This window comes from Taurulus bubalis (assembly GCF_910589615.1).
Source record: "Taurulus bubalis genome assembly, chromosome: 13".
Classification (NCBI taxonomy): domain Eukaryota; kingdom Metazoa; phylum Chordata; class Actinopteri; order Perciformes; family Cottidae; genus Taurulus; species Taurulus bubalis.
The window spans coordinates 19,632,930-19,644,619 of NC_136601.1; the positions used below are offsets into that span (position 1 = coordinate 19,632,930).

The following is an 11,690-nucleotide window of genomic DNA, read 5'->3' on the forward strand; positions in this document are numbered from 1 at the left end:
ACATTGTGGCACCAAACTGTCAAGGATGTCACACTGTCACATCTCCCGTCAGTGACACGAGCGCGTGTGTGCGTATGCATGCGTGACTGCACACACTCGTGCTGTCCGTATACATGCAGAATGTGTATGCGTGTGAGTGTGAGGAGAAGACAATGAGCCACTGATTCCCTCTTACCTGTCACAGGCAAAGTCAGCCAACAGACACCAGCTTGCCCACACTACCTGTTCCTTCCCCGTCTTTCTCTCCCTCTCTCTCTCTCCTTTACAGCGTGCCCTTCGCTGCATCCTCCATCTGTTGTTGTGTATCTCTGTGCGCCTCTGAGTTATTTCGGGGGCACAGTTGCCTCGAACAAACACACCTGTCTGAATGCCGGCTGCCTGTTAGACCGACGAGGCTGACACAGCACCACTGGTAAACGCAAAAAAAAAGAGAAATGCAGAAACAAATGGAAAGTGGAAAAGATGGGGGAGGAAGGAGCAGCGAGGGGAAACGGAGGAAGGAAGTAGAGTGCGACAGATCACTTGGCTTGCTGAAAAATCTGCTTGCAGTCTACGATCGCCCTCTGGGAGGAGCATGAGCTCAGCTCCGCATCCCGATGACTCATCCCAAAACTAACACTTATCTAACAGTTCAGTGGCCCCTCCATCACTTTGTTCCCTCTCATTCGATGAAGCATCGAGCAATTCAGCTGTCAGGACCGCTATCCGTTTCCAGCCGCTGGAAAGATTTGAAGTTTAATTGACTTAAAACGTTCACGGGTCACGCCGCGCTTTTGAGTTATGAGTCGTCACTCACGGTGTTCATCTCCGCTTTGACAGGCATCGCGGTGGATAAGAACGGGCTGATGTACTTCGTGGATGCCACCATGATCCGCAAGGTGGACCAGAACGGCATCATCTCCACTCTGCTGGGGGCCAACGACCTGACGGCCGTGCGGCCGCTGAGCTGCGACTCCAGCATGGACGTCAGCCAGGTACGACGGTTTGGGAGGGAGGGAGGTGCCGGGCGGTGGGGGTGGCGAGAGGTGATGGCGTGATAGATAATGATGGAGCGGCCCCGTGAGTGTGCTGAGCTGGGGCGACTGTGTGGACACGCGCCAGCCAGGAGGTCAGGGAGGGACTGATTTAGGGACTGATTAAAGAGTCCCTGGATAAATGAATGGATCAGAAGGGAGTGAGGACTGCAGTCACTTAAAAAAATGAGGAGGAGACTTGTCTGAACCTTGGCATCCTTTCAGAACGCCTCCCTCAGCATAGATGTTATATTAACTTTTGTTTCTGCTTACTAGGTGCGTCTCGAGTGGCCCACGGACCTGGCGGTGAACCCCATGGACAACTCTCTCTATGTCCTGGAAAACAATGTCATCCTACGCATCACTGAGAACCACCAGGTCGGTACCACAAGGCTGGATCGCCTTTCGGGTGCCTTTGACAGGATTTTGTCCCAATTAGGATCTCTCAGGGGCAATTAGCTCTTGCAATATTCCACTTTCTGGGGGTCTTGCTTCATTATCCGAAGTTTCATCTGTCCCGTTGTACCCAGCAGCCCTCGCGGCTGAACATCTCTTCACGTTCGTAGCGTTGTCTGACCGCGGGTGTGTGACGTTCTCTGTTGTTGCCTCCAGGTGAGCATCATCGCGGGTCGGCCCATGCATTGTCAAGTGCCGGGTATCGACTACAGCCTGAGCAAGCTGGCCATACATGCGGCTCTGGAGAGCGCCACGGCCATCGCTCTGTCCCACACCGGCATCCTCTACATCGCAGAGACGGATGAGAAGAAGATCAACAGAGTCAGACAGGTATGAGATCAAGGAATACTGAACACAGTTGTTTGTCTGTTGGTTCAGCTTGTCGGCTGGCAAAACTCACAGCACAGCTGGCCGGGCTGTGTGGGTGTTCTTTTTTTAAAGATATTCTCAGATTGCTTCAGCTCTCCAGAGACTACATCCAGCTCGGGCATTCCCCTGTTTTGATAACTCAAAATGAATTGTGCTTTCGGTGATACTGATCTTCTATCATCGAGTTGTGACATTTTTTTGCTCCAAATCTCATCATTAACCGTCTCTCCTCCCCCACTTCCTGTCCGTGCGCTTTTTCTTAGGTGAGCACTAACGGAGAGATCTCCCTCCTGGCCGGCGTCGCCTCCGACTGCGACTGCAAGAACGACGTCAACTGCAACTGTTTCTACGGCGACGACGGCTACGCCCCCGACGGCGGCTTGAACTCCCCCACTTCCTTGGCCGTGTCCCCGGACGGGACGCTCTTCATCGCCGACCTCAACAACATACGCATCCGCGCCGTGCGGGCCAACCGCCCGGGCCCCGCCGTCTCAAGCGCCGGGTACGGAGGCGGAGCCGCGCAGTATGAGGTGGCGTCGCCGAGGGAACAGGAGCTGTACGTCTTCAACGGGGAGGGGCTTCACATCCAGACGATTAGCCTGGTGACCGGGGAGCCGCTTTACAACTTCACCTACGGCGCGGACGGAGAGCTGGCCATGCTGGTGGACAACTGCAACAACACAGTGAAGGTGAGGAGGGACGCCCAGGGCCAGGGAGGAGGGGTCGGCCTGCTCCGGCTGGTGCTGCTGCCCGAGAATCAAGTGGTGACCCTGGGACTGGACCCCACCGGAGGGCTGCGGAGCGTGTCAACCCTGGGCCAGGAGGTGGCTCTGATGGGCTACAGTGGCAACACGGGCCTCCTGGCTACCAAAGCGGACGAGACCGGATGGACCACGTTTTACCAGTGAGTGGCTGAGTGTGGGCTTGTAACACTTTTACACCGATCTGAAATGCAAAAATTAATGACTTTCACAGGTTTAATGTTCATCAGTTCCGTTGCACTTCCAATTATTTCTGTGACGCCTCACGCAGAGTGCTGCTGCCCCCCAGTGGCAGCTCTCATAACTACAGCCAGAGTCATCAGTGTGTCTATCTATGCAGCACAAATGTGAGCGTGTCCTTTTTCCTTGCCAATTTCCCTGACTGCCGTCGTCCCGCCTCCCAGGTACGACAGCGAGGGCCGCCTGACCAACGTCACGTACCCCACGGGCATGGTGACGAGCCTCCACCGCGAGATCGAGCGCTCCATCAACATCGACATCGAGAGCTCCAGCAGAGACGACGACGTCACCGTCATCACCAACCTGTCCTCCGTGGAGGCCTCGTACACTGTGGTGCAAGGTATGGCACGTGCAAGGTAACACTTGTACAAAGTGCGGGTGATGTGGCACGCAGGCGGACGAATGCTGGGCTTGTAGGACAATATATGATATTATTATTGTTTTATTACAGAGATAAAGTTGAGGCGGGTCTGTTCATATGTTGTCAATGCTTTGCACCGAACTACTTCATTTTAGTTTTCACAAACATCCGCCCTCCGTGGTGGAGAATATGCGGCCGACTCTAATTGAAAGCCTTGTAATCTTCACTCAGTTATGTGCATGCTCCAGGAAATTATTTTCTCCCTCCCTTCCCACGTCCAGCTTTTTCTCGCTCCCTCTCACCGAGCAAAATTACCAATATATAGTTGTTAATCCCAGCAGGAATCATCCTGCTTTTGAATATCATCACAGCAAAATTCATTAAGTCATGCAGAGTGACTCCTCCTCATCCCTCAAGCTTTCTCCTCTCACACACACACACACGGATAGAGACACGAGGACATACAAACACAGCTCTCAACCGGTTCCCAAGATCCCTGAGCTTATTTGGTCTGTTTAAAGAGGAAGGAGAGGAAGGAGAATAATTTCCTCCCACTTCTTGACCAGTGGCGTGACAGAAGTGCGAAGGCAGACGCGGTTCACACGAGTCTGAAAAGGCCTCCGAGAGAATACGTTGCAGCCGTACTCAGTGATCCACCTGCGTTGCAGGAGGAAAGAAGGGGAGAGTTGTTCACAGAGCTGTAAGTCATTTAAGGTTTCCGCCGCACTGTGTGGGTTTCTGCACCGCTCTCTGCTGACATACTCACTTAACCATCTCCCTCTCTTTCCGCTCTTTCTCGCTCTCTTCATTAACTCCTCCACAGTGAATTCTCGTTGGCCCCTCAAGCTCTCATTTTGCTCTCTCTCTCTCTCTCTCTCTCCCTCTCCCTCGCTTCTGTTTTATTACGAGGTCGTTCAGACAGAGAGAGCAGGATAGATTTATCTAAAGGCTGTTGCTGCCAAGTCAATGGAAAAAGCTTCAGTTATCTGAGGCATTGTTGAAATGTGCCTGGAGCTTTATTACAAATTGGCCTTATGGATTACTGTCATTTATGGCGGAGCTTCAAAGGGAGACACCATCTGATCCCCTAACCTTTTGTAAATGACATTTTTAAAATGAAGCCCACCCTCCCTCCCCATCTGCCAGATATTTTTGAGCCCAAAACTATTTTATCTTACTTTCAATCACATCATTGTGATCAGGACGCCTGTTTTCAGACATCTGAGGGAAATCTTTGTCTCCGCATTTAGGCATGGGCTTATCTGTTTCCCTTGTGTTTGAGAGTGAGTCATTCGACTGGAGCAATAGGGAGACTGCAGAGAGAGGGAGTTTAAACCGACTATTTTCATGCAGAGTCGGTATGAAGAGAGTCGGTATGAAGACGAATCCGGGCCATAAATGTTTTATGGACATGATCTGGTTCTTACTGATATGAGCCTCTCGGTTTAAGATTTTCTTTTTTGAGAAAATGTAAATGTTCATGCAGGAGCTCACACATCATGGTATCCGTTAAAGCCTATTTTAATGTGATTTCCTTCTTTCCTAACAACATTCTGTCATCTGGTGGCTACTTTTCTCCTCACCATTCACCTGTCTGTCTCCCCCTGCAGACCAGGTGAGGAACAGCTACCAGCTGTGCAACAATGGGACCCTGAGAGTGATGTACGCCAACGGTATGGGCATCAGCTTTCACACAGAGCCCCACATCCTGGCAGGCTCTGTCAGCCCTACGATTGGTCGCAGGAACATCACCCTGCCCACCGACAACGGCCTCAACTCCATCGAATGGCGTCTGCGCAAGGAGCAGACCAAGGGCAAGGTCACCGTGTTTGGGAGAAAGCTCAGAGTGAGTTGACCATTCAGTGAGAGTAATAATAATAATAATAATAACGTTTCCTGAAATTAACCTGGCCTTTCCCCCCTTTTTCCGTAGGCTCACGGCCGCAATCTTCTCTCCATCGATTTCGACCGCAACACGCGCACAGAGAAGATCTACGACGACCACCGGAAGTTCACGCTGCGCATCATGTACGACGCCCAGGGCCGGCCGGCTATGTGGCTGCCCAGCAGCAGCCTGGCAGTGGTCAACGTGTCGTACTCTTCCACCGGACAGCTCATCGGGCTGCAGAGGGGGAGCATGAGCGAGAAGACCGAGTTTGACCCGCAGGGACGCATCCTGTCTCGCTCCTTCGTGGACGGGAAGGTGTGGAGCTACAGCTACCTCGACAAAGTAAGCAATGCTAATACTCATTTGAATTGCAGAATTGAGGGAAGTAATACATCATTTTCACGGTTATGAAGATTCAAATTTGTCAGCTGAGAGCAAATCACTGCCGGAGCTATTTCACAGGAGGCAAGTCATCCATTGATAATGCTATCCTATTAATCCGGATTGTGCCTCCCTCTCTGCTTCCAGTCCATGGTGCTGCTGCTGCAGAGCCAGAGACAGTACATCTTCGAGTTTGACACCTCGGGTCGGGTCACAGCTGTCACCATGCCCAGCGTGGCCCGACACACCATGTTCACACACGTGTCAGTCGGCTACATCCGCAACACCTACAACCCCCCGGAGAGCAACGCCTCCATCATCCACGACTTCAGCGAGGACGGCCGACCTCAGGCCACGCACTACCTGGGCACCGGCCGCCGTGTCCTCTACAAGTACGGCAAGCTGGCGAAGCTGTCGGAGATCGTGTACGACAGCACCGCCGTCACCTTCGGCTACGACGAGACAGCTGGCGTGCTGAAGATGGTCAACCTGCAGAGCGGGGGCTTCTCGTGCACCATCCGCTACCGCAAGATGGGGCCGCTCATCGACAAGCAGATCTACCGCTTCAGTGAGGAGGGGATGGTCAACGCCAGGTTCGACTACACCTACCACGACAACAGCTTCCGTATCGCCAGCATGAAGCCGGTCATCAGCGAGACGCCGCTGCCCGTTGACCTCTACCGATACGACGAGATCTCTGGAAAGGTGCAGAAATGTGCTACTGGTCTGCTTTTGAGCAATGACAAAATAATAAAACTTGCATAGTTTAAACTTTGTGTGTGAAATGTACCTCCTGTGGCTGCCAGAGGACTCACATTTGTATCTCAACCTTTCCATCCCTTCTACAGGTGGAGCACTTTGGAAAGTTCGGGGTCATTTACTACGACATTAATCAGATCATCACCACCGCCGTGATGACGCTGAGCAAGCATTTCGACACCCACGGTCGCATCAAGGAGGTCCAGTACGAGATCTTCCGTTCGCTGATGTACTGGATGACGGTGCAGTACGACAGCATGGGACGGGTGGTGAAGAGAGAGCTCAAAATTGGGCCCTACGCCAACACCACTCAGTACCGCTATGATTATGACGGAGACGGCCAGCTGAGCGGCGTCAAGGTGGGTGTGGAGAGAGTCGCTGTGATGTGGATTTTTAGTGTCCATGGCACCTAATATAGCCCAGAAACTATCTTTGACACCACACTCTGAACTGCCTGTGAGACCTGACCTCCTTGTTTCCTCCAGGTGAATGACTGGTCCACCTGGCGCTACAGCTACGACCTGAACGGTAACCTCCACCTGCTCAACCCCGGGAACAGCGCCCGCATCCTGCCGCTCCGCTACGACCTCAGGGACCGCATCACGCGCCTGGGAGACGTGCAGTACCGCCTGGACGAAGACGGCTTCCTCAGCCAGCGCGGCTCCGATGTGTTCGACTACAACTCCAAAGGGCAGCTGCTGAGGGCCTACAACCGAGGCCCCAGCAGCTGGAGCGTGGTGTACCACTACGACGGGCTGGGCCGCAGGGTGTCCACGAGGAACAGCGCGGGACAGCACCTTCAGTTCTTCTACGCCGACCTCAACCACCCGGCCAGGTTCACGCACATCTTCAACCACTCCAGCTCGGAGATCTCGTCGCTCTACTATGACCTGCAGGTAGGCGTGGGGAGATGGACTTTCCTCATATTTAATTTCCTAAATTAATACTCTGCGCTGTACATATCTTTCATCCCAGCTATTTGTATTTTATTTTTATTTTTATTTTTGTATATATTTTTCATCCCTGTTGTTTTATATTTTATTTTGTGTCTGTAAGTTGGTGCTACTCCGACAACAAATTTCCCCTTGGGGATTAATAAAGTATATATTCATTCATTCATTCATTTCGACAAATCAGCATATATTGAATGATGTTTTTTTCTGTTAAACCTGAATACTGGTAAACATAGTTGCTTAGAGCAATACAACTTTATCCGAGAGCATGATTTAAATGTCCTGTATGTCTGTCTGTCACGTGATCAGGGGCATTTGTTCGCCATGGAGGTGAGCAGTGGAGAGGAATACTACATAGCTTCTGACAACACTGGCACACCGCTGGCTGTCTTCAGCAGCAATGGACAAATGATCAAACAGGTAGCGGGAAACTTTGACTCTCACTTTAAGTGCTGCGAAAATAAAGCGATGTGGTAAAGACACACATGGGAAAAGGCTTCTTAAGCAAACGGACTGTGCTCGTGTCACCCAGGTGCAGTACACAGCCTACGGAGAGGTGTACCTGGACTCCAACCCGGAGTTCCAGCTGGTGGTCGGCTTCCACGGCGGCCTCTACGACGCCTTGACTAAGCTGGTCCACTTCACCCAGCGGGACTACGACGTCCTGGCCGGACGCTGGACGTCGCCCGACTACAGCATGTGGCCCAAGATAGGGAAGGATCCCTCTCCGTTTAATCTGTACATGTTCAAGAACAACAACCCCCTCAGTGACATGCTGGACGTCAAAAATTACGTCACAGGTAAGCGGAGCGATACGGATTAATGCGTGAACGGGGAATGCTGTTGCGTAACTGTTTCTACAAAATCAAGCCGTTTAAAAGCCCATTTTCGTTCAACAATGTGATGTGGGAACAGTTCAATCACATGTCCAGAACAAGCTGAACTTTGCTTGTCGTGTCCTGACATTGTCTCTGATATCTCTATTGTGCCGAAGAAACAGATTGTCGTGGAAAACGTAGCTCATGCTAGTGAGAAATGTACCGCAGATGGCACCGTAGCTGATAGCTTTGCATTACACCAGATGTGTCGCACAAGCAAATACGCGTCGACTTATTCCTTATGATAAAAGAAATGATTTGTTTGCTACCGTGTTTAACTTTGTGACTCGGCTAATTAATTTCCCTCCTGTCTGCTGTAGATGTGAAGAGCTGGCTGGTGATGTTTGGCTTCCAGCTCAGTAACATAATCCCCGGGTTCCCCCGACACTCGCTCTACTTTGTGGAGCCGCCGTACGAGCTGCAGGCCACGCAGCACTGTGAGAACGGACAGGTACGCTGAACATATTGCCGTCGACAGAATCGTATATAAACCTGAACCCCAAGATAGTGATTCTGTTAATACACATGCCGGCCACCTTTCACAGCAATGCAATCTTGTATTTTCTCCTGCAGCTCATCACCGGTGTGCAGCAGGCAGCAGAGCGTCACAACCAGGCCTTCATGGCCCTGGAGGGCCGTCGACTCAATAAGGAACGCCGCAGGCGCAAGGACAAGCCCGGCCACTGGTTCGGCACCAGCACCCCCATAATAGGCCGTGGAGTGATGCTGGCCCTGAAGGAGGGCCGCGTGGTGTCTGGCGTGTCGGCTTTGGCCAGCGACGACAGCCGCAAAGTGGCTCTGGTGCTCAATGGCGCCCAGTACCTGGAAGGCACCCATTACACCCAGGAAGGGAAGGACTGCCACTACTTCGTGAAGGTCGGCTCGGCCGACAGCGACCTCTTGGCCCTGGGCCTCACCAACGGGCGCAAGTCACTGGAGAGCGGCATCAACGTGACGGTGAGCGGCCGCTCGAGGAGAGGCGTGACCGTGGAGTTTGCGGTCCCGGCGTTGGTGCTGAGCGTCCGGTACGGGCTCACAGCCGACGTGGTGGATGAAGAGAAGGTAAGACTGTTGGAGCTGGCCAGGCAGAGGGCCTTGGCCGGGGCCTGGGCCAAGGAACAGCAGAGGGCCAGGGATGGGAAGGGAGGTAACCGCCTGTGGACGGAGGGGGAGAGACAGCAGCTCCTAACGACAGGTAGAGTACAAGGCTACGACGGGTACTACGTACTGCCCGTGGAGCAGTATCCAGAACTGGCTGACAGCAGCAACAACATCCAGTTCCTCAGACAGAACGAGATGGGCAAGAGGTAACAGCCCACCTGAAACTGTTTTGAAGGGCGGACTCTTCCCTCTCTCACCCACTCTCTGGATCCTGCTCCTTTTATCCTAACCCGGCCTCCTCGACCCGACTCCTCTCGAAACCCACGGAGAACGAACCAACACACGGGGTCACTCACGGAACGCTGCAGGGACGTTTGAAAAGAATGACTTAAGAAAAAATATAGATTATTGTTCATTTTACTGCCACAGGCAAAGAAAATGTAAAAGTTTAGTCAAGCGATTCTTTTTTTTTTTCTTCTTCTTTTTCTTTTTGAAAAAACTTTGAACTACTGAAAAAGCACTGAAGAACTTTGAGAACTGTTGCTTAACGAATAAGAAGATTCCCCTTTTTAAAAAAGATAGTGATATTTTTCGCCCATATTTCTTGGGTCACACTGAAGAGCGGCCAACGGCGGCGACTGAGGGGTCGTAACCGCGCCGAAGGCTTTCCTGTCTCTAACGGACACTGAAGGCACAGGGACCAAAACGGAGGCGGAGCCTCTCCAGAGCGCAGCCGCGACTACTACACATCAACGGAGGACATCATACACAGCGACACACAAGGCGATGTCAAAGGTCGTCCAATACTACGTGTCGCCTCCCTGTCTCAGGCCTCCCATCGTCTCCCACGGACCAGTCCTCTGCTGCTGAAGCGGCGCACACCCAACCAGGCATCACACACACGAGCTAGCGGCATCCTCGAACGAGTCCGAGCTGTTGACGGACTAGAGAATAAACTTTTTAAAAAAACAAAGTGAACAAAAAAAATGGCTATATTTGTGGACAGTGGTATCACACAGCATTGTTTATTTTGAAGCGGCGTGAAGAAATCATATTCCTACATATGTGTCCGACTACACTAAATTTCAGGATGTTGCGTATATCGTAGATGCCGTAGTTTTGTACGTTTCAGTCGCGGTAGAATTGTGAGACTTTCACCAAGGCACTTCTGTACAGAACGATCAAACACACCGCTCACAGAGTCCGGAAAACATGCTAAGTTAGTTATTTATTTTATTCTTTTTTTATTTATTTATTCTTAGTACTATATGACAATCATGAATGAGTCACCAGTTCTATTCCAAATGAACATTAATGGACGAGTTTATTTTCTTTTGTAAAATATGTACAATTTTTTGTTTTTGTATTAATTTCAGTTTGCTGCCAGGGCAAATAATAGTCACTCTCAAAAAGAATAATTTATGTAATAAAGTGTTTAAAAAAAAAAAAACGGTTTATACTTTAAATAAAGTCTTTAAAACTGTGAAATCTGTTTTTTCGAGCTATATTTCGATGTACAGTGTATAGATTTACCTTTATGCAGCACAGTAGAAAATTGTCCAGAATATCGAGTTTTATATTTCTAAGAGGAAGTGGCTTGTAATGTGCAAAATCTTTAGCTGGTCTTACTACTCTAGAGTTTTGTGGCACTCTAATATTCCATATCTACAATATCAATCCCCCGTTTGTTGTTTTTGACTGTTTTTTGGTTTGGAAGCAGAGATCATTTCTGTCCTAGATCCCAACAGCGGTAGCAGTAATGGATCCCTCTCACTGTGAAGAGACTCGTGCTGGATGTCATAATGTACCAAATCAGTATTATCAAAAGGATGATTCTTATACATTCACTGAAACGAGACTCTTCTGAGAACCTTATCAATAAAACATAATTGTTTACTTCAACTGAGCAGCGTCTAGTTCACTTTCATCTCATTTTTCTTTGTTGTGTGCATGTGCGTGTGTTTGAAGGCGACTGGTGTTCTTTTTTACAGGAGCAACTTCCACCAGAATAGCCGCATTAACATTAGTTGCATTTCAAAGCAATCTTTGCAGTGTTTGCACGCTCCACTGATTAAAACAAGCTGCTTGTTTGCCTTTGTCGTTAATCGTGCATCAACCTCGCTGAATAGCTACATTTCTTGCTCCACATATTCTTGTTTTTAAAAACATTAATAAACAAATTACCCTGATGTCTTGATGCCAGTAAACAACCACACACAGCTACTGTACTACTTCATAGGGGGCCAATTTTGTTTTTTTTACGCTGACTGTTCATCGATTTTAATGTGCCGTTTAAGTAGCCATTACAATAAGGCCTGTTAACTCCCAAGTGCTTACGGATTGATGTTTAGTTTTTTTGCTGGAATATTTTGACTCCACTCCTTTCAGCTGTGTTAGAGGAGCGTAAGCATAATCAATATTGTATAATAACAATGGATCACATGGCTACAGTACATTCACAATGTATTCAGACCTCTTCACATTTTGTTCTGCTGCAAGCTCGGGCAAAAATCATTTAAATTGAATTTTC

General features: G+C 50.0%; 1 protein-coding gene across 1 annotated transcript in view; it reads left to right on the forward strand.

Moving 5' to 3' along the window:
• The window catches only part of tenm2a (teneurin transmembrane protein 2a), a gene marked incomplete at both ends in the record, with an annotated part of 146,187 nt that extends 136,817 nt beyond the window's left edge, over nucleotides 1-9,370 (forward strand). The window contains 14 exons of the mRNA XM_079229036.1: nucleotides 820-974; nucleotides 1,290-1,391; nucleotides 1,626-1,799; nucleotides 2,102-2,742; nucleotides 3,004-3,179; nucleotides 4,811-5,046; nucleotides 5,134-5,430; nucleotides 5,617-6,174; nucleotides 6,318-6,587; nucleotides 6,714-7,124; nucleotides 7,491-7,601; nucleotides 7,714-7,981; nucleotides 8,380-8,510; nucleotides 8,633-9,370. Of these exons, the coding sequence (XP_079085162.1) occupies nucleotides 820-974; nucleotides 1,290-1,391; nucleotides 1,626-1,799; nucleotides 2,102-2,742; nucleotides 3,004-3,179; nucleotides 4,811-5,046; nucleotides 5,134-5,430; nucleotides 5,617-6,174; nucleotides 6,318-6,587; nucleotides 6,714-7,124; nucleotides 7,491-7,601; nucleotides 7,714-7,981; nucleotides 8,380-8,510; nucleotides 8,633-9,370 (4,268 nt within the window). The remainder of the gene's footprint in view (nucleotides 1-819; nucleotides 975-1,289; nucleotides 1,392-1,625; nucleotides 1,800-2,101; nucleotides 2,743-3,003; nucleotides 3,180-4,810; nucleotides 5,047-5,133; nucleotides 5,431-5,616; nucleotides 6,175-6,317; nucleotides 6,588-6,713; nucleotides 7,125-7,490; nucleotides 7,602-7,713; nucleotides 7,982-8,379; nucleotides 8,511-8,632) is intronic.
• Nucleotides 9,371-11,690: the final 2,320 nt, after the last annotated feature.